This window comes from Cervus canadensis, chromosome 3, assembly GCF_019320065.1.
Source record: "Cervus canadensis isolate Bull #8, Minnesota chromosome 3, ASM1932006v1, whole genome shotgun sequence".
Taxonomy (NCBI): Eukaryota; Metazoa; Chordata; class Mammalia; order Artiodactyla; family Cervidae; genus Cervus; species Cervus canadensis.
In genome coordinates this window covers 76,471,413-76,494,996 of record NC_057388.1, presented here as the reverse complement: position 1 = coordinate 76,494,996, position 23,584 = coordinate 76,471,413, and the positions used below count along the sequence as shown (strand labels likewise).

Sequence of the window (23,584 nt, the reverse complement as noted above, 5' to 3'; positions counted from 1 at the left end):
TATTGAATGAATGAGTGGGTCACATCATAACCCACATGAGTGGGTTAGTGAGTCTCACTTGTAATACCACCTTTAATGTCATCAACCAGTCTACCTCTTGGTGGGAGGGAGCAGAGAAATGAGGGTGGCAGGGACCAAATTACCTTTGTTAATATTTAAATAATTAGCAAATGATTTGTTGAATTGAGTGAAGTACTATAAGTTGTCTTTTTACTTGGCTTGCACTTCTGGAATGTTCTTCCCTCTGGTGATATCTTGCTATCTTCCACACATATGAACTTGTATTAGAAACAAGAAGTAAAGTGTGAAATTTTTGACCAGTAGATTATGTATGACATTGTGCTCTTCATTATGTTTTCAGGTATTAATATATAGGAGGAGTGAGGGAGAGCACATTCTTAATAATTGTATGAAAACTGCAGATTCCACTTGGATCACTTCTGAGTATAGGCAATTTGCCTTTTTACAGATGAGAAATTGTCCAAGAGAAATTAAGTGACTGAAATGGGAATCTAACTTCTTGTTCATGGAGTCAAAGAATGGAATCCATGAACATGTAGGCACTCATGGTAGCAAGCAAATAGGATTTATCAGAAAGGAGGAAAGTACAAAGCTCTCAGCATAGACACTGGGGGTGGGGGGTAGTAAAGAGTCCCTAAAAAGGTGGGGATTACAGCAGTCTTATATCTTTACCAGTATTAATCTGTACATTTTTGGTTGACTCCTGTCCTTAAAGTACATCATTTTTGACCAATCAATTTAAAGGTCAAAGTGTTTAACTTAACATCTTTATGGCTTCATAATATGTACTTCATAGCATATTTTTTTTTTTAGATATTTAGAGATTAGTAGATTTTAATTGTGAACATTGTAAATGTAGCTAGAGTTTTCACAGGTCCTGGGGACTGCAGTCTGACTGCCTGAGCTGATGGGTCTGAGGTCCCAAGATGCATATTTCAATTTATTTATATGCTGGTGAGTTCAGGGGAAGAGGAGTGTAGGAAGTTTTCTGTTGCATAACCTGGAAATAGAAAAGTGAAGGGGGATGGTGTATGTGAGACTATGGTGACTGCCCCATGAATGAAGTTGGAGTCCTGTGAGGAGAAAAGGGCACTTTAACATTTGTGTGAGTAACATGAGTATTGTTCTGACAAAAAGAGAATTGTAGAACTGTTTAGGGAGGACCACCTTTAGAAAAGCAGGATCCCAAATAGGATAGTGCATTTATTGAAGACACTATTAATGGCTAGGTGATGTCTTCAGGCGACATTGTACTCAGAGGACATCAACAGGCAAAGCATTAAGGAACTTTCTCAATACCTATGAAGTATATGGGGATCCCCAAAATAATTGGTTAACTTTCTGATGATGCATGTTTTACAAGTTTTTCATTAATGCAAGTAAGAGTACCACAGATTTAAGTGTAAGTGAAAATGGGAACTTGTCTGTTTCTGTAAGACAGAGAATCTTTATTGAGGTTACCAAAGTTTTTTTTAGTGTTTCTTTTTTTCAGTAGATTAAAAACAATTTTTTTTTTTTTTTTTGGTAGAGCCTTTTTGAGAGCATATGGCTTCGTGTTTGAAGGAGGAATTGGGATTCCCAAAGCTGCTCACTCTGTCCCCTACTTTATCTGCCTCCTTTAGAAGACACTTCTGAGGCACCTCTGAGGAATTTCTAGGGCTCTCCAGAAAGGATTTGAAAGCCAATATGTTTGGTAGGCATCAGGTATTAACTAGTGCTGAAAACGTAAATACTTTGGGTAGTTTTTACTACTTATTACCAAGGAGTGAATATTTTCATGTTTCTGCATGGTCAGGGCTTTCTACGCCAAGAAAACTAGAACTTGGGTTAAAGGGCAAGCCTTGGAAGTTAAAAGATGACTAAAATGATTGTTAGAGAGCTTCCAGGAAATTTATGTTTATATTTCAAAGGGGTATAAAACTCAGAGCCTTGGATACATTCCCAAGATTGAGGTTGTTAACCCAGTGAAGTTTATCTTTCCTCCTGGAGACATTTATTTACATTCCAGAGAGTCAGAACCCAGGGAGCATCCCCCTTTCTTCCTGAGCAGAATTTGCTTACTTTTGGGCTATTAGCTGTCTCTGCTTTTTTGGGGGAAGGTGCAGTGCCGAGCAGCTGTTCCATACAAACTGATTGGTTTATAATTTGGGGGACCTTTCCTAGGGTTCAGTCCTTGTATGTGCAGGTGAAGTCCACCAGTCTCATTATGACTCCTGTAACTTATTAGTTGGGGAGAAAATGGTGCATTTCTTGACGTAAGAAATAATAACTCTGATCTCTGCTTCAGAAACCACGTTTTTGAATGAGTATGGGTGTTAAAGTCCATGTATTTTTAATGAAAGCACTTTTTAGGACAGGAGAGTGTATTTAATAGCTTCTATGTTAGAAATGTTTGTTCCAATTTTAGTAAATGTGCTCTTGAAGCTTGTCATGGAAATGTTTGTTCAGGTATCTCGGGATCTGCAGAGGATTGATTCCAGGATTCCCGCCCCCTTGCATACCAAAATCCAAGGATGCTCAAGTTCCTTACTATATAAAATGGTTTGGTATTTGCATATAACCATATGTCCTGTGTGTACCTTATAATACCTAATACAATGTAAATAATATGTAAATAGTTGTAAATACAGTGTAACTGCTATATAAATAGTTGTGGGAGGTGTGGCATATTCAAGCTTTGCTCTTTGGAATTTTTTCTCCCCAATATTTTCATTCCACCATTGGTTGAATCTGTAGTTGAGGAACCCATGGATGGGGTGACGGGGGTGGAGCTACTGTGATATACTTAGAGCATAAGCTACCATAGTATTCCCTGATGCCTTTCAGATTATCCGTTTTCCTCTTCTCTTGTTAGCTGTTTAGCTGTTTCATGTTAAAGACTGTCAATAGTAGAAAAGTAAATACATCTCTAGGATATGATTAGCTCATTCATTGATAGGGTGAGGTCTGCATTGAACACAGTAGATCACTTAACTATCACTTATGTAATGTTCTCATTGATTAAGCAGGTGTTGGAAGCAACTTGTTCTTGTCTCTGAGAGCCAAACTACTGTTAATGATCTTCTTTTCAATTCTAAGCATGTTTCCATTGTCCATAGTAGTCAAGCACAGGTGAAATGTTTTATACATATGTATTTCTTTTTGATTAATATTCTTCACCCATGTGTAATACGTGTTAATGCATTAAGTCACTTATAAAAATTTTTATTGAATATAATAAAATTGTTGACAGAATACTTTGACATGAAGAAAAATGTTAAAGAGTGTAATTATTCTTTTCCAGATACAATTTTTTGTTTTAAAATGAGTGAATAAAATTTTAATGTCACTAGAATTTGTATCTTTGTGTTTTATACTCATAAAAGGTTAATATTCTTACTACACGAAGAATCCATACAGATCAATAAGGAAAAGATAAATGTGCCTGTAGACATATGGGCCAACAAGAAGAATACATTATTTACAAGAGAAGATATAAAAAAAGAGAAAGTATGAAAAGCAGTGTTAATTTCTGGTCATTAAGTAAATGAAAATTAAAATGGTAGTAACATGCATATTTTTAACTGTTGAATTTACAACAAACAAATAAACAAAATGCTCCCAAAACTAAGCCGTCATGGGTTATGGGAGATAGTGGAGAACATTGTTTTCCTTGGCTGATGCATATATATATATTAGTACTGCTTTTCTGGTGGACAGTTTGATAGTATGTATGAAAAGTTTGAATGAATTTACAACATGAACATGGCTAGGCCAGCTTAAGACCTGCCTCTGTCCTTGGAAACATGCTCCTCACTGTGCCTTAATCCCCCCAAACTCTAAAAAGCTTAGAGAATAATTTTTATCTTTACTACTTAAAGAGACATCCCTGGGACGGTTCCACAGCACTTCACAGAGAGTATCCTAACTTCTTCTAGACATCTCCTGCTCTTCAGAATGACCTATCGGAAGCGGTTGAAAACAAATCAAATCATAAAACATTTTTTTCTGACTTATGTATCTGTCTACTCACTTCTCCCAGGCTGTCCCTTCCCTTTCCATCTATTCCTCCTGTTTTATTTGCAGTTGGTCTGTACAATAGGGTTCCGTTCCCTTTTTATGTTCAAAATAGGCTCATTGCATTCACCATCTAACTCTGCCCCCCACCCCGTTCCCACCCTCCCACACCTCTCACACACACATTTTCTTCTTTTCTGTGATAATTATAATGCCCCTCAAGTACCTATGATGGTGTTTTGCTGGTTGTCCCCTGGAATGGATGACTTTCCCTGATTTGCACAAAGGTCTTCCCTTTGGTCAGTCTTCTTCCGGAAAAAAGCCACGTCACCTACACGGTGAAGTTTCAGGGGTCTCGGGTTTGTGGGCATTCATATTCTGTAGTTTACAACTATCATTTGCTCCACGATTTCCTGGTTCAGCCACTTGTTATCCCTGAGTTATTCTCTTCAGGCCCATTAAAGAGGCCTCGACCCTGAAGCTTTTTTCTCTGACTTCCTGACTTTTGGTTGTGAATCCTACAACTATAAATTGATTATTTATAAAGTCTCTAAGTTGGTGCTGTTTTCCACGCTTCTATGTTCCAGTCTATACTAGTGGTCTTTCTCATAAGTGACTTTTGAAAAGCAGCACATTGCATATATTAAGTTCATATTTAAAATTTTTTTTATCACAAATAAATTCTATAGTAAGAACTAAGGTGAGGGTAAGATCTGTAATGTGTGAGGAATATGCTTTACCCAGTGTGAGAAGCCTTGTCATGAAAGAAGGCTTATTTGTAGGTCTTATTTGATCAGTTTTGGGGAAAAATATGTGTGGAAGCTTAAGATCTGGAAATTGATTTCTTTAAAATGATTCATTGATTTCTTACAAAAGTCTTAATGTATCTCAGTTTGATGACTGCTGCTAGCAGTGAAGCAACCTACCCCTGAAATGGACTTCCAACTTGTTGGCGTGGATGCTGTACATTTGCTTAGAGGATACTACCATTTTTCTTCCACCCATGCCTGGTTTCTTCCTTGGTCAGGAAAGGCTAGGTGGGGCTGTGGTACAAATTAGCCCACAGTCAACTGCAGTAGGACTATAGAAGCCTGGAGGACCTAATGGGATGTTTTTAAGGATTAGGGCTGGAATTAACTTATATTGCTTCTCTTTAAGTGTAATTGGCTAGACTCCAGGCATTTGGCCCCAATCTAATTGCAAGAGAAGCTGGGAAGTGAGAAGAGCAGAGGGATTAGGGATTAGCACCCATTGGTACTTTGGTTGTACAATGCTTTACCTATCATTTGGTAGCCCTTTATTTCTAGTCTTTTTGCATTTTTCTTCAAGTTTTCATTAAAATAGTAGCATCCAGCAGTTTTAAAACCTCTTTGATTGCAAATCCCACAGTAATAGCCAAGTCCTTGCAAGGGAAGGGCAGTTCTGAAGAAACAGTGTCAATGAAGCATGAATTGTAAACTATTATATGTTATTATCCATCTTGCTATTTTTTTCTGTGTGCTCAGTCACCTAGTTGTGTCTGGCTCCTTGTGACCCCATGGACTGTAGCCTGCCAGGCTCCTCTATCCATAGGATTTTCCAAGCAAAAATACTGGAGTGGGTTGCCATTTCCTCCTCCAGAGGGTCTTCCCAACCCAGGAGTCGAACCCATGTCTCCTGTGGCTCCTGCATTGCAGGTGGAGTCTTTACCGCTGAACTGAGTTGTCTCTAAATGCCTCATAACTTGAGTGTCACTTCCATACTATTAGTTTCCCTGGAATGTTTTCCAGTGGATTCTGATTTTCCAAGTACTCTAAACCCCTAAAATTTCCTGCCAGATTATACTATTAGGAACAGAGAATTCCTTCAAGACTCAACCTGTGCTAGAAAGAAAATATCCTGCTAACGTTTCTAAATAAAGCTTGGAAGAGATATCCATCTACTGGCTCACTCCTAAGTTCTGGTAATTAAGTTCTCTGTAAAAATATCAAATCAAGAAAGCCTTCCGATGTATATCACATGTTGTATTTGATAGTGATGTTCGATCAGTTTGTTTTAGGACCTGACTTTTTTGTTTCATGTCTCAGTAGTTGGCTAGTACAGTGGGAGAGGGATGTCATGGCTGCTGCCACACAAATGAGCCACTTGTGTGGGCATCTGTCAGTTATATCCGCGCTGGTGTTCAAATTTATTTGTGTCATGGAAACCTAGGGCCAAATACCAGAAGAGTCCTAGAAGCAACTCTGGCAAGCATAAATTTGATGGCAGCTTCATTATAATTATATTTCTTTGCATGGTTACTCAGCTGTATCAACATAATAGCTTTCCATCCTAGAGGCCAAATAAGATAGAGTGATATACAAGCTGCTCACTATAGCTCAACAAATTACATTATAATGGATGCTCTTTTCAACTGTTTTTCACCCTGTAATCAGTCTATTCTGGTCTTTCATAAGGAGGCAAAATATGGCTGTAGATATCTTTTTAGAGTATTGAGAATAATACTTTCTGTTCCTTAAAATAATCATGAGTCATGTGATTGCTTTCAAGTCTGGATTATCTACTTTAATAGGTATTGGGACTGTATATTACATTGGCGATGATAACAACAATTGTTGGTATTTAGTGAGCATTTACTATATGCCAGGAAGTGTACTTTGTGTGTGCCTGTGTGCTAAGTCGGTTCAGTTGTATCTGACTCTTTGCAGCCCCATGGACTGTAGCCTTTCAGGCCCTTCTGTCCATGAGATTCTCCAGGCAAGAATATCAGAAGGTTGCCATGCCCTCCTCCAGGAGATCTTCCCGACCCAGATATCAAACCCAAGTCTCTTATGTCTCCTGCATTGGCAGGCGGGTTCTTTACCACTAATACCACTGGGAAGCCCACATGTAACTTTTCCCTTAATCTTTGCAAACTCTATGATGTAGGTGTTTCAACTGAGGAAATTGAAACAGAGAAATGTTTACCTTGGTCAAGGTCACTAGGATAGTAAATAGTGAAGCAGAGAATTAAATTCATTCTCTAAGTTTTATGCTCTTAACTATTTAAAACTCATTAATTGAGTGTGACTTAAATATGCTTTAGAAGTCCTTTTTGGTTATATTCACAGATCATAAAAATAAAATGCTATTGGCTGATGGTAAATGAATTCATTTAAAAGTTTTTGCATCATTACATAGAATATTACTAATTTATTATGGTTGTGAGTTGACATTGGTAGTGAAATATAGACTTCTCTTTATAGATTTATGATGAGATTTATGAATTGAAGAGATCTGTAAATATATTTCCTGCATAATTTGACATAAAACAGGGGCCCCCAAAGAGATGAGTATAGAAGACTCATATTTCTGGAGTCTTATGGACAATAATTGCTTGTCAGTTCATTCCTAATGATATCAAAATATCTTCTCATATTTAAGATCTTTTTCTATGTTTTACTTTCTATAAAATATCTTGTTTCTCTCTCAATTTGTTCTTTATGTTTTCACTTTTTCTTTTTTTTCCCCATGATTTAAGAATTAAGGAAAATTACAGAAATAAATAACTTAGCTAGTGAAAGTGTTCCATAAATTCTTACCCCAAGATTTAGCCAAGAGTAGAAATTTATGAATGCTCCAGTTACCAACATTATTATTAATTATTATTATGTATGTTTACAAACATAGGCTCATATTATACATTCTGTTCTACAGCTTGAATTTTTAAAGTTATTTATTTATTTGGTTGTGGCACTGGGAGTCTCTAGTTGTGGCATAGTTGCTTCACAGCATGTGGGATCTTAGTTCCCTGATCAGGAATTGAACCTGGTTCCCCTGCATTGCAAGGTGAATTCTTAACCAGTGGACCACCAGGGAAGTCCCTGATTTATTTTTTAACTTAGGAATATATCTTGGTCGACTTTATATGTCAGGGTATGTAGATCTGTCTCATTTTTTTCTTAACATCGGCATGGTACTTTGTTATATGGATGTGCCAGTGCTTATTTAATATTTCACATGTTGGTGGATTTTTGCATTGTTGTGAATATTTTGCTTCAGTATTAAAAAAAAACAGTGAGACCATTCACAATAGAAGATATATGAATGGCCTATTGTTACATGAAAAGATTTTGAATAGCATTAATCATCAAAGGAATGCAAATTAAAGCCTCAGAGAAACATCATATACCCATTAGAATGGTTACCATTAAAAAGATTAACAAGGGACTTCTGTGATAGTCCAGTGGTTAAGAATCAGGTCCCAATGCAAGGGACCCAGGTTGGATTCCTAGTCAGGGAACTAGATCCTGCATGCTGCAAGGAAGATTGAAGAGCCCACATGCTGCAACTGAGACTCAGTGCAGCCGAGTAAATAAATGTAAAAAAGATGAACAATACTTAGTGTTTCGAGGATGTGGAGCTTCTAGAACTCACACGTACTATTGTACAGTCACTTTGGAAATCTGTTTGGCAGTTTCTTAGAAAGTTAAGCATAACCTTACCCTATCACCCAGCCATTCCACTAGGTATTTACTCAAGAGAAATGAAAACATGTCCAACAAAGACTTGTACATGAATGTTCATAGCAGCTTGATCCACTGGAACCTAAAACTGGAGCCTGCTCAGTAGGTTAGAAAGGATAAAGAAAGATGTATATGCATAGAACAGGATATTACCTATAAAAATTCAACAACATGGATGAGTCTCAGTATCATTATGCTGAATGGAAGAAGCCAGACAAAAAAGGGTACATGCTGTATTATTTTAGTTAGATAAGATTTTAGAAAATGCAGATTAAACTGTGGTGACAGAAAGCAGATCAGTGATTGCCTGAGGTTGGGAATGGAGGGAAGGGTAGTCTGCAAAGGGCAGGTGGAGACTGTCAGGTGATGGAAAGTTCTATTTGTGAGTTTGGAAAATGTGTAACGACATGTATCCATCATTATGGTATCATACAGAGTATTTTCAGTGTCCTAAAAGTCCTCCCTGCTCAGTCTCTGCAACCCTCTCTCCTCCAACTTTTCATTTTTCATTAGACAAACTATTTTACATGTAGCTTTGGACTTTATTAAATGGGGAATAATCTGGTGTTAGAGGCTTTAAAATTTTTACTGATTGATAAATTGGATTAGTCAAGGGTTCTGTGTTATACACAGTTCCCTTTAGTAATCTGAAGGAAAATTTATTTATTTATTTGGTAGTAATAGAGAGTACTTTCAGAATATGAAGAATTCTGCATTCAGTTCAGTTCAGTCGCTCAGTTGTGTCTGACTCAACCCCATGAGCTGCAGCATGCCAGGCCCCCCTGTCCAACACCAACTCCCGGAGTTTACCCAAACTCATGTCCCTTGAGTCGGTGATGCCATCCAACCATCTCATCCTCTGTCATCCCCTTCTTCTCCTGCCCTCAATCTTTCCCAGCATCAGGGTCTTTTCAAATGAGTCAGCTCTTCGCATCAGGTGGCCAAATTATGCATTATTCCTTCCTAAAATTAGTAATCAATTATCTTCAAGTATTTTCTCTGTTTTGCCAGATACTGACAATGTGAAGCCATTGGAGGGTGTAAAGATTCTGGATCTAACAAGGTGTGTATTGGTTTATCTATGTTTTGGTGACTGAGTGTTCCCCTTCTCTAAAAAAGCATTTGTTTTTTGGATTATAAGAGGGTGCTTGTAAGCTTATCATTGAAATTTTGGAAAGACAAATCAAGGAAATTGCCTATAATTTCATTATTCTAAGGACAATTCATATAATATTTATACATTTCTTTCTAATCTGCGTATCTATGTATACTTTAAAAAAATGAAACCGTATTGAAATTATAGGTTTATTCACATTTTAAGCATGTGTTATATTTTGGCTATTTTTCCCATGTCATTCAAAATTCAACAAAGATATATGATAATATTTTATTATATAGTTGTCACATAATTACTTAATCATCCCCCAGTGTTTTTCTACTATAAACTAGACTCCCTTGTACATAAATCTTGGCCTTAGAAAATCTTTCAATTTCTTTTTTAGGGTAGAATTATGGAAGTAGAATTACTGCATCAAAGGGAATATACTTTTTAAAGCTCTTGATACATATGGCCAAATCACTTTTATAATAGTTTTAATTCTTACTAACATTATATGAGCTTGTCTGTGTTGATGGACCATTAAGAAACAAATATAAAAATCTTAAAGATGGTAATGAATTTATTTATCACTGTTAACATTGTAGAGTACTGGCGGGACCTTTTGCTACTATGAATTTAGGAGACCTTGGAGCAGAAGTTATAAAAGTGGAAAGACCAGGTAAAACTACTGTTCTCTTTAAAACATAGAAACAAGCTAATAAATATTTTTAATGGTTCTTTAAATATCCATGTACCTGTATGTGGGATGAGGAAAGAATTGAAATGAAATGATTACTTTTCTTCTCCATTCTTTATTTTCCTCTGAACCTATACTAAAGTTAGATCTCTTTCTACTCTTTACATGCCAAGGGTTGAGGCCTAAGCCAGTTTCTGGAAGCCTCTGGTAGAAACACCAGGGCTTCCCTGCTGGCTCAGATGGTTAAGAATCCACTTGCAATGTGGGAGACCTGAGTTCAATCCCTGGGTTGGAAAGATCCCCAGGAGGAGGGCATGGCCCTCCTCCACTGTTCCTGCCTGGAGAATCCCCACTCCAGTGTTCCTGCCTGGAGAATCCCAATGGACAGAGGAGCCTGGTGGGTTACAGTCCATGGGGTCCCAAAGAGTTGGACACAAATGAGCGACTAAGCACACTGGTAGGAACTGACCTGAGTGTGATAACAGCGATGTTAATGACATTTGGTGCCGGCACAGTTCTAAGCACTTTGCCTATATTAATTTATTCAATCTTTACAAAAACCTGTCACCTGTTATTACTCCTAGATTATAAATAAGAACACAGAGACCTAGAGAGATCAAGGGATTTGTCCACAGTCACACAGCTAGTAAGGAATATTGGGACATTCATCTCTGATCCTGGTCCTCCTGAGCCCCACACAAGAATTGCTGCTGAGACTGAGGTTAGAGTGGGCCTGGCCACTTTCCCTCACTGTGAGATGAAGGGGAGCCAGGGCCCAGGGGAAGGGAAGAGGGGAGAAATAGGTTGTAGAAGAAGGAGGAAGGAAAGGAATCAAAGTCCTTCCAAAAGGAACCCAAATACCCCAGCCTAAGTCATTCTTTTCTATTTCTAATAAAAGAAACATTTCCCCATTTCATACTTTTAAATATTTTGAGGGAAAAACACTGGAGCTAAGATGAATTCTTTGCTTTTATGTTTTTCATCTGACAACTTTCCTTTCTTCTCTTCCCTTTGTCCACCAAATAAACCTAGACTGGGTGCATAATTCTCACTCTTATTTGGTGCCTTCTCAACTCTTGGATATTTAATTCATGTTACTGTTGATGAAGCTACTTAGAGAAGTGTCATATTACGTTCCTATTCTCTCTAATAAGCACTTAAACCAGGAGTCCACGTTCTCTGCATCGTCTCATTAACAGCTTGTTTATGAAGGTTTCAAACCTTGTTTGGAAGGTTTCAAAAATCAGCGTTCTTTTTTGTCCTTCAAGATCTGATGCTGGGACTTCCCTGGTGGTCTGATAGTCAGGATTCTGTGCTTCTACTGCAGGAGGCACTGGTTTGATCCCTGGTCCAGGAACTAAGATTCCACATCCTATATGCCATGTACCATGGCAAAAAAAAAAAAAATTCTGATGCTTAATGGATCTGGAACAGAATTCCCAAATCAATGAAAATGGTCCAGCCTTCTTGAATAGTGTGCATGTTTCTATCAGACCCATAAGAGACTAGATTACAATTATATCAACATATGAATTCACCATAAGTGGTTAAACACTATAAAGTTGAATACCTGATCTGGAAGATTCAACTTTCTGCTAAATCTTCTTAGGAGGCCCAAGCAGTTAGCAGAAGATTCTCTGACCAGCATGAGGGATATTATATATTTTATATTACATTTTTCTGACCCTGTCTTTGTCAGGCTCCAGGTGATAGAAGAGCCTGGTGAATCCTGCTTTCCAGAGATAGTGCTTCATTTATCCAGTCCATGATATTTACTGCTTTTGGTCATTGCTGGATACACGCTGAATAATGTTCACTTTCTAGCTGAACGTGTTTTTTTCTTTCTTTGTTTAACAGTTACCACAAAACTTCTAATTACCACCTTGCTGTCCAGTTTCAATGCCACACATTTTCTAATTTCAACCATGGGGTCGTCCATTTACAGGCAGAATAGTCAATCTAATTCCTCTTGCTAGTTCCCTTGGTCTCTAGGTTAAATATTTGTACAGTTGGCCCTGTGTGTCTGGTTGGTTGAGTCTGTGGACTTGTGAACTTTAATGATCTGTGGTTGGTAGAATTGGTGGTGCTGTACCTGTGGTTATAGAGAACCAGTTGTAGGGCTTGAGCATCTGCCAATTTTGGAGTCCTGGTTGGTGCTGGAACCCTTGAGGATAATGAAGGAATGACTGCATTTTTATTAATTTTAGAAATCACTCTTCCCTATTTGCTTAGACCTGTTTCTCCATGTTATTTTTTCCCTTTCCACCCTGGGGGACCCTTTCCTTATGTAGAACTTTATTAAGTCCCATAGCTATACACACTAGCCATCAAACTTTTTTCCTAGCAGGGTTTTTTGCTCTTTTCCTAACTAATTTCTCTCTTTCCTTTAACCCTTCTGCTCAGTACATTTTAATGTTCATATATTTTGTTTTTTTCTGAAATAATTATTCAACAGATATGAGGAAAAGTGATTTGACAGTATTTTCAAATTTTAGTGGAGAGCTAGTCTTTTTTAGTGTCCACTTCTCCAGTTCTTAAATTAAACTTGGTTGGTGGCTCAGATAGTAAAGAATCTGCCTGCAGTGCAGGAGATCCGGGTTCGATCCCTGGGTGGGGAAGATCCCCTGGATGAGGGAATGGCTGTACATGCCAGTGTTCTTGCTGGAGAATTCCATGGACAGAGGAGCCAGGCAGGCTACAGTCCCTGGGGTCACAAAGAGTCGGACACCACTGAGCAACTAACACTTTCACACTTCCACTTTCTCAGTTCTTGAATTAAATTTGGTTGTAGTTTTCTGACTTGGGACTTAGATTATTCTTACTTGAGTAATCAAAGAACATATCAAGCTTAAGTATATTTTTTTCTTCTTTTTTTCGAGTTTGTTGGTGAGTGTAAACTGTATGCTGACAGGGCCAGGGAGGTAACCTAAATGAATGAAGTGGTCTGGGCATCAAATGATGCTGCTGTTACTTCAAAGTTGTCCCCAGGAGGCGGGGATATGAGGACAGGGATGCTGGTCTTTATTTACTGCTGTGTCTGCTCTGCAGAGAGTGGTGCTTATGACCTAGTAGGCACCCAGTAAATCTTTGCTGAATGAATGAATATTTTGAAATATCATTTAAAAAAAGAAGTCTGAATTTTTATCTACTGCTTCTGGATTTTGAAATCATGGCAGATGGTTAAAAACTTTAAATGTGGGTCAAATAAAACATGTTTCTCAAATTGCTAGTTTTACAAGCTTGTGACCTTTAACCTTTGATGTGCCATCAGCACTCCCTTTCTGCTTCTCTTAAACCCTGGTTTATATACTAGGGATTAGATACTAGGGATGGGCTTCCCTGGTGTCTCAATGGTAAAGAGTCTACCTGTAATGCAGGAGATGTGGGTTTGATCCCTGGGTTGGGAAGATCCCCTGGAGAAGGAAATGGTAACCCACTTCAGTATTCTTGCCTGGGAAATCCCATGGATAGAGGAGCCTGGTGGGCTGCAGTCCATGGGGTTGCAAAAGAGTTGGGTAAGACTTAGCAACTAAACAACAACAACACCACCACCACACACGAGGCACAGGTCCGGTAGGGAAGCCATGTGGGCGTGCACGCTTGATGGCTTCAGTTGTATTTGACTCTGTGCCACCCCATGGACTATAGACCGCCAGACTCCTCTGTCCATGGGATTGTCCAGACAAAAATACTGGAGTGGGTAGCTATGCCCTCCTACAGGGGATCTTCCTGACGTAGGGATCAAACCTGCGTCTCCTCCATTGCAGGCAGGTTTTTTTTTACCGATGAACCACTGGGGAAGCCCCAGGAAAGCCATGTGGGCCTCCAATTTAGATTTCTGACATTATCTCCACCCGAGAGATGAATGTGATCAGGGATGAATGTGATCGTTTAAAATAAGCTAATTTTAACCTTATCTTGATGTTGCTTCCTTAAAAAAATTTTTTTTTTTTAATGTATTGAGACCTTCAGGAAAATAGAAGTGGCTGGACTGTCTCCTGACTCTGGGAGGTCCTGGCTGGTCTTGGAGATTCATATTGACACATACATTTTCCATGAAGACTCTAACTGGTCTATTACTGGGAGGTTGTTTTTGTGGACTCTTGCACTTTTCTTTTTCCCTGATGTTTTGAACATGTGTTCAGTTTGATACTTGGCATTTATTGCTTTGTGTTGCTTTCAGTTCATCCCTATTAGAACTAATGCTTCTTTTGTCCCCTTGTTCTCTTCCCTTCTCTTGTGAGGTTTTTTCTTTTTGTTTTTCTTTTTAAATTAAGGAGTCTATTGTTTAGCTTCTGTTTTGTTTTCTAACAGGTTGTGTCTGTTTTTCTTTATCAGTTTCAGTGGGTAAAGTTTAATGACCTAATAAATTAACTATGTCATTTAAATGAGATTAGAATTTAAACTTTAACTCATACTTGCAAATTATCTCTTATTGGAGGGGCTAGTAATACTTAGGTAGTGTTTAGTTTCTAATATCTATATTTAATTGAATTTATAAAATTTTTAATTTGTTATACTAATTTGTGCCTATTAATTGTTAATTCACCTTCTGTGTTCCATCTACATTGTTTGCTTTTTGTGCAAAGAAAAATTTTTTCTGTAACTCTGTAGTGTTGTCTTTGAATCAAACACAGGTCATTTGAAGTAGATGTCTCAAAGAAAATACCCTATTTTTGATGGTTTTAAACATTTTACTTTGAAGCAAGACCTTGATGACTAAAATTTTATTCTAAGCTAGTATTTTAAATTATTTACATTTGCTACGGAGTTGCTTGTTTTGCTTTTTCTGGTTTATACTGCAGGATTAAAAAAATAGATTTATTTATTTATCATTATTTTATATCTAGCCTCAAATACCAGTTTATAAAGACTTGTCATTTTTCTGATTTAAATTATATATAACAAAAATCCTTTCCAGACCTGACACTTTGTTTGCACATTTAGTGCCAACAACACTGAAAGAGCTGACTTGTTTGTTGAATTAGGAGAGTAATTTTTTCCCTTCAAACTGGCATTTGGATATTCTGTTCTGGATTTTTACTTTCAGGTTGGATTTTAGTGAAAGAAGATATGGGGGGATTTAGTGATTTACATGAACAGGCAAAGAATTTGGGTAGTTCTAACAAGCTCCCATGGCTCTTTTAGGTTGCTAATTCCACTGAACTAAGCTGATCTTCCTAGTCATCTGTGAACTTATGAATGAGTAAATTTGTTGGCTTGAACTATCTCTTGATGTTCCAAGGTTAAATAGCTCATACTGTTATTTTCAGGAGCTGGTGATGATACACGAACTTGGGGTCCACCTTTTGTGGGGACAGAAAGTACTTATTTTCTCAGTGTTAACCGAAATAAAAAAGTAAGAATATTACCCTCTTTTTGCTTTCTTTCTATAATCCTCTTGTAGTAACAAAACTTTTGATATCATTGTGGCTTGTTTATTTCTCCCCTTTTTTTGTAGATATAAGTAATATTTTCGAGAAGTGACATTTTATTCTATTCATTTGCCAGTTACAAAATAGAAACAGTAGACCTTTTTATTTTCCTTTTCTACTAACTTAAAACATATTGTGAGAATTTATAATGATTTTGAATGGAAATAATTTTATTAAGGAGAGAAATCACTTGATTCTTTTATGTTTGTTATTCTTTTGGAGATTGCTTATTGTCTACATTTGGGATCATTATTTGAAATTATTTTACTGTAATCCTTGCTATCATTTTTACATATCCAAATTGCAAATAAAATCAGTAAAAATGATTTAAATGTTTCTTTCTAAGGAAAATGCATTTACTTTAAGAGGAGAATCGATGTATGAATGGCTCTCTTAGTGAACTGTCAGTAATTTTTCTTTATCATAAATAAAACTCTTTATGATATTATTTTAATATGCTTATTTTTAATTTTTAGAGTATAGCTGTTAATATCAAGGATCCAAAAGGGGTGAAAATCGTCAAAGAGGTACAGTATGCTCTGTAGAAGGCATCTTACCCCCTGGGTTGTAATTAGGGATTTGAATATCAGAGTAAAAGTGTTTAAAACATGATTTTGTTGGCAGTCTGAAATTTTGCTATAGATGTCTTTGAAGAGTTTGTTGTTGTTCAGTCACTCAATCATGTTGAACTCTTTGTGAACTTGTGGACAGCAGCATGCCAGGCTTACCTGTCCTTCATCTCCCGGAACTTGCTCAAACTCATATACATTGAGTTGGTGATGCCATCCAACCATCTCATCCTCTGTCGTCCCCTTCTCCTCCTGCCTTCTGTTTTTCCCAGCATCAGGGTCATTTCTAACTAGTTGGCTCTTCACATCAGGTGGCCAAAGTATTGAAGTTTCAGCTTCAGCATCAGTCCTTCCAATGAATATTCAGGACTGATTTCCTTTAGGATTGATTGGTTTGATCTTCTTGCAGTCCAAGAGCTTAACTGCTTTTATAGTAAGTATAACTTGCTTTATAATTTCTGGTATATTGTGTGTGACATTTTTCCGTGGTGTCAGAGTGTTTAGTTATGGTACTATTGTCTATTGACTGAGTGCCTGCTTTGCATCAGATCTTAGGCCTGGGCACTTTGCTAATATTCTTATATCTTCAGAATTTGCTTTGTAAATGACATATTACACCCTCATTTTCACCCTCATATTTGCCTCATTTTGAGGCAAAATGGGTCTCAAGGGGCTTGAATGATTGTCTAAAGATCACAGAGCTGATAAAGGGAAGAGCTGAAATTTGAAACCTGGGTCTACATCACTGTAGAGCCCAATGTTTTTCTAACATTTATTCAGATGGTTAATGCATCCAGACCTGATCTTGGCATCTTTCCTTGAGGGGACAGGGCAGCACACTGGTTAGGGGCATACCTTAGTGTTCTCTTCTGGGATTTAAATCCTGCCTTCTTTAATTGCTAGTCATGTGACTTCAACAGGTTACTTAACTTCTTTATGTATCAGTTCCCTTATTTGTAAAATGAGGGCAATAATAATAACTACTTTTTTAAAGTTTTTATTTTATACTTAATATGGCTGAGTGGGATGTGGGATCTTAGTTCCCTGACCAGGGATCAAACCTGTGACCCATGCAGTGGAAGTGCAGAGTCTTAATCACTCGTTCGTCAGAGAAGTCCAATAATACCCACTTCTTAGGGTTGTTATAATTGAATGTATATGTGTAAAATGTATAGAAGGGTGTCTGCCATGGTTAGTACTCATTAAGCATTAGCTTTTCATTCCAATCCCAAAGAAAGGCAATGCCAAAGAATGCTCAGACTACCACACAATTGCACTCATCTCACATGCTAGCAAAGTAACGCTCAAAATTCTCCAAGCCAGGCTTCAACAGTACGTGAACTGTGAACTTCCAGATGTTCAAGCTAGATTCAGAAAGGCAGAGGAACCAGAGATCAAATTGCCAATATCCATTGGATCATTGAAAAAGCAAGAGAGTTCCAAAAAAACATCTACTTCTGCTTTATTGACTATGCCAAAGCTTTTGACTGTGTGGATCACAACAAACTGTGGAAAATTCTTAAAGAGATGGGATTATCAGATCACCTTACCTGCCTCCTGAGAAATCTGTATGCAGGTCAGGAAGCAACAGTTCAAACCGGACATGCAACAGCAAACTGGTTTCAAATCGGGAAAGGAGTATGTTGAGGCTGTATACTGTCACCCTGCTTATTTAACTTCTATGCAGAGTACATCGTGAGAAGTGCTGGGCTGGATGATGCACAAACTGGAATCAAGATTGCCGGGAGAAATAGCAATAACCTCAGATATGTAGATGACAGCAAAGAACTAAAGAGTCTTCTAATGAAAGTGAAAGAGGAGGGTGAAAAAGTTGACTTAAAACTCAACATTCAGAAAACTAAGATCATGGCATCTTGTCCTATCACTTCATGACAAATAGTTGGGGAAACAATGGAAACAGTCATAGTCTCTATTTTTGGGGGTTCCAAAATCACTGCAGATGGTGATTGCAGCCATGAAATTAAAAAACGCTTACTCCTTGGAAGAAAAATTATGACCAACCTAGACAGCATATTGAAAAGCAAAGACATTACTTTGCCAACAAAGGTCCATCTAGTTAAAGCTATGGTGTTTTGAGTAGTCATGTTTGGATGTGAGAGTTGGACTATAAAGAAAGCTGAGCGCAGAAGAATTGATGCTTTTGAACTGTGGTGTTGGAGAAGACTCTTGAGAGTCCCTTGGACTGCAAGGAGATCCAACCAGTCTATCCTAAAGGAAATCAGTACTGAATATTCATTGGAATGACTGATGCTGAACCTGAAATTCCAATACTTTGGCCTCCTTATGCGAAGAGCTGACTCACTGGGAAAGACCCTGTTGCTGGGAAAGAGTGAAGGTGGGAGGAGAAGGGGAGGACAGAGGATGAGATGGTTGGATGGCATCATGGACTCAATGGACATGAGTTTGAGTAAACTCTGGGAGTTGGTGATGGATAGGGAGGCCTGGCGGGCTGCAGTCCATGGGGTCGCAAAGAGTCAGACACGACTAAGCAACTGAACTGAACTAAACTGAAGCATTAGCTATTATTATTATTCCCAATGCATGTGAAGTTGAATTCATCATATGAAATAAAACTTGTTTGTCATCTTTGTTAAAGCTTGAAATCTAATGTAATGGTTGTTAATCTACCTGATCAGAGAAACAAATCTCCTATTTATTTTCCACCAAAGTATCAACTTTAGCTTAATTGTTCTGATGTTACTTTCCTCATTTTCCTAATTGAAGGATAATGTCTTCTAATTATTAAGATCAGAATCATTGACCATCCACTTTGGTTCTGTTGGATCAATCCAATAAATTTAGAATTTTACTAGATATATGTTGAACCCAAAGCTTGATAATTTTCCTAATCTTACTGCCCTGTTTCCTACATCTCTTCTGAAGTATACCTTAGGTTTGTTTACTTGTTGTTTTTTCTTTTTCATTTGAAATCCTGTATGATTTTTCTAAATTGTTCTTTATTATTATTGCCCTGCCTTGTAATTCTGTGACAGCTACCTTCACCTTGGATCCAACTCCCATGTCTTCATTCTCAGGCCCTTCTTTTTGTCTTTTTGGTAGTTGTCATTGTGATGATGATGTTGTGATGATGGTGATGAATCACCGAGGATATTGTTTTTAATTTTTCTCTTCCTGGTTTATGTTTCTCAGTTCCACCTTCAGTGTTCACAGTTCCTGCTCCTTTACTTGCATTTCAGAATGTTTTGATATTTTATTTCTGACAAAATGTGGTCCATTGGAGAAGAGAATGGCGAACCACTTCAGTATTCTTGCTTTGAGAACCCCATGAACAGTATGAAAGACAAAAAGGTCTCACACTGAAGGATGAACTCCCCAGGTTTGTCGGTGCCCAATATGCTACTGGAGAAGAGTGGAGAAATAACTCCAGAAAGAATGACGAGATGGAGCCAAAGCAAGAACCGCTCCATTGTGGATGTGACTGGTGATGGAAGTAAAGTCCGATGCTGTGAAGGACCATATTTCATAGGAACCTGGAATGTTAGGTTCATGAGTCAAGGTAAATTGAGAAGTGGTCAAAAGGAGATGGCAAGGGTGAACATTGACGTTTAGGAAGCAGTGAATTAAAATGGACTGGAATGCGCGAATTTAACTCAGATGACCATTATATCTACTACTGTGGGCAAGAATCCCTTAGAAGAAATGGAGTAGCCCTCATAGTCAACAAAAGAGTCCAAGATACAGTACTTGGGTGCAGTCTCAAAAATGACAGAATGATCTGTTTTTTTCCAAGGCAAACCATTCAACAACACAGTAAGCCAAGTCTATGCCCAAATATTTAATGTTGAAGAAGCTGAAGTTGAATGGTTTATGAAGACTGACAAGACTTTCTAAAACTAACACCCAAAGAAGATGTCCTTTTCATTTTAGGGGCCTGGAATGCAAAAGTAAGAAGTCAAGAGATACCTGGAGTAGCAGGCAGATTTGGTCTTAGAGTACAAGATGAAGCAGGGCAACTGCTAACAGAGTTTTGCCAAGAGAACACACTGGTCATAGCAAACACCCTCTTCCAGCAACACGAGAGAAGACTCTACACATGCACATCACCAGATGGCCAACACTGAAATCAGATTGATGATATTCTTTGCAGCCAAAGATGGAGAAGCTCTGTACAGTTAGCAAAAACAAGACCAGCAGCTGACTGTGGCACAGATCATGAACTCCCTATTGCCAAAATCAGACTTAACTTGAAGAAAGTAGGGAAAACCACTAGACCATTCAGGTATGACCTAAATCAAATCCTTTACAATTATATAGTGAAAGTGGCAAATAGATTGAAGGGATTAGATCTGATAGACAAAGTGCCTAATGAACTAAGGACAGAGGTTTGTGACATTGTACAGGAGGCAGTGATCAAGACCATCCCCAAGAAAAAGAAATGCAAAAAGGCAAAACAGTTGTCTGAGGAGGCCTTACAAATCGCTGTGAAAAGAAGAGAAGCGAAAGGCAAAGGAGAAAAGGAAAGACATACCCATTTGAATGCAGAGTTTCAAAGAATAGCAAGGAGAGATAAGAAAGCCTTCCTCAGCGATCAATGCAAAGAAATAGAGGAAAACAAAAGAATGGAAAGACGAGAGATCTCTTCAAGAAAATTAGAGATATCAAGGGAAGATTTCATGCAAAGATGGGCACAATAAAGGATAGAAATGGTATGGACCTAACAGAAACAGATGTTAAGAAGAGGTGGCAGGAATACCCAGAATACACAAAAGATCTTCATGACCCAAATAACCATGATGGTATGATCACTCATCTAGAGCCATACATCCTGGAATGTGAAGTGAAGTGGGCTTTAGGAAGCATCACTATGAACAAAGCTAATGGAGGCAGTGGAATTCCAGTTGAGTATTTCAAATCTGAAAAAATGATGCTGTGAAAGTGCTGCATTCAATATGCCAATTTGGAAATTTGGAAAATTTGGAAAATTCAACAATGGCCACAGGACTAGAGCAGGTCAGTTTTCATTCCAATCCCTAAGAAAGGCAATGCCAGAGTGCTCAAACTGCTGCACAATTGCACTCATCTCACAAGCTGGCAAAGTAATGCTCAAAATTCTCCAAGCCAGGCTTGAAACATACTTGAACTGTTATATTCCAGGTATTCAAGCTGGATTTAGAAAAGGCAGAGAAGCCAGAGATCAAATTGCCAACATCCACTGGATCATCAAAAAAGCAAGAGAGTTCCAGAAAAATATCTACTTCTGTTTTGTTGACCATGCCAAAGCCTTTGACTGTGTGGATCACAACAAACTGTGGAAAATTTTTAAAGAGATGGAAGTATCAGATCACCTTACCTGCCTCCTGAGAAATCTGTATGCAGGTCAAGAAGCAACAGTTAGAACTGGACATGCAACAACTAACTGGTTGCAAATTGGGAAAGGAGTCCATTAAGTCTGTATATCGTCACCCTGCTTATTTAACTTATATTCAGAGTACATCATGCAAAATTGCAGGCTGAATGATGCACAAGCTGGAATCAAGATTGCAGGGAGAAATAGCAATAACCTCAGATACACAGATGATAGCACCCTATGGCAGAAAGTGAAGAAGAACTAAAGAGCCTCTTGACGAAAGTGAAAGAGGAGACTGAAAAAGTTGACTTAAAACTCAACATTCAGAAAACTAAGATCATGGCATCTGGTCTCATCAAGTCTTGGCAAATAGATGGGGAAACAATGGAAACAGTCACAGGCTTTATTTTTTTGGGCTCCAAAATCACTGCAGATGTTGACTGCAGCCATGAAATTAAAAGATACTTGCTCCTTGGAAGAAAAGCTATGACCAACCTAGACAGCATATTAAAAAGCAGAGACATTACTCTGCCAACAAAGGTCCGTCTGGTCAAAGCTATGGTTTTTCCAGTAGTCATGTATGGATGTGTGTGAGAGTTGGACTATAAAGAAAGCACCGAAGAATTGATGCTTTTGAACTGAGGTGTTGGAGAAGTCTCTTGAGAGTCCCTTGGACTGCAGGGAGATCAAACCTGTCAATCCTAAAGGAAATCAGTACTGAATATTCATTGGAACGACTGATGCTGAAGCTGAAACTCCAAAACTGTGGGCACCTGATGCGAAGAGCAGACTCATTGGGAAAGATCCTGATGCTGAGAAAAATTGAAGGCAGGAGGGGAAGAGGATGACAGAGGATGAGATGGTTGGATGGCATCACCGACTCAATGGACATGAGTTTGAGCAGGCTCCAGGAGTTGGTGAAGGACATGGTAGCCTCATGTGCTGCAGTCCATGGGGTTGTAAAGAGTTGGACACGACTGAATGACTGACGTGACTTACTGACAGAATATTCTGATATTTTATCCTGAATAGTGAAGGTTTCAGATTTGATTTAACAAATGCTTTACCAGTTCATTAAAGTTTTTCATCGAAAGTGTTAGATGTGCTTTTTCCATCTAAAGTGTTAGATGAGATCATAGTTCTTGCTCACAAGACATCAGTGTACATTAGAGTATTTTAGGCCTACCTGTATGATTCTGACCAAAATAAGTGAATTTGCTGAGGTGTCTTTCTCACTCTCTTTGGGTACTGCCTATGTCTTCCACCATACTGTGATAGGTTTAAACTGTAACTTTATGGGCAGGGTTTCTCTTCAGATCTGATTGATAATAATGAAGTACATTTCAAGTAATTAAACTTAAATAGACTTTCTGGGGTCTTAAATCTATTGCTTTCAGCTAGTTATACTGTTCATAAGTTGTATATCTGTGTTGTGAGTATGAATCATGGTCAGTAGAGCAGTGTCATGGGTCTTATTTTTCCCCAAAATCTTATCAGGAAAAATTCAAATATACAGAAAAATTGCAGGAATAGCATAATGAATTCTTAAAAAATTTTTTCAGTCAGTGAATGACAACTTTTAGTTTTTTTCTCTCCTCTTTAATCCATGTTCCTTTTAAAAAATTATTTTTAATTGGAGGATAATTGAGGAAGAGATGGTTGGAAAGCATCACCGACTCAATGGACATGGACTTGTGCAAACTCTGGGAGATAGTGAGGGACAGGGAGGCCTGGCGTGGTATAGTCCGTGGGGTTGCAAAGAGTCAGATGTGTCTTATGGACTGAACAAACACAACAAACGATTGCTTTATAACGTGTTGGTTTCTGCCACACAGCAACATGAATCAGCTGTAAGTATACATATGTCCCCTCCCCCTCGATCCTCCCTCCCTCCTCCACCCCACCGCTCTAAGTTGCCACAGAGCACCGAGTTGAGTTCCGCGTGTTATAAAGC

The 23,584-nt window shown here is 38.1% G+C and overlaps 1 protein-coding gene across 4 annotated transcripts in view; it reads left to right on the top strand.

The window, feature by feature from the left end:
• Positions 1 to 23,584, top strand: part of SUGCT (succinyl-CoA:glutarate-CoA transferase) — a 742,548-nt gene that overhangs the window by 1,294 nt on the left and 717,670 nt on the right. For all 4 annotated transcript variants that reach the window (XR_006268585.1, XM_043463531.1, XM_043463532.1 and 1 more), the window contains exons 2-5: positions 9,513 to 9,564; positions 10,206 to 10,279; positions 15,571 to 15,656; positions 16,209 to 16,259. Coding sequence is in view for 3 of the 4 variants with exons in the window: in XM_043463531.1 (XP_043319466.1) it covers positions 9,513 to 9,564; positions 10,206 to 10,279; positions 15,571 to 15,656; positions 16,209 to 16,259 (263 nt within the window). In the remaining variant the exon portion in view is untranslated. The remainder of the gene's footprint in view (positions 1 to 9,512; positions 9,565 to 10,205; positions 10,280 to 15,570; positions 15,657 to 16,208; positions 16,260 to 23,584) is intronic.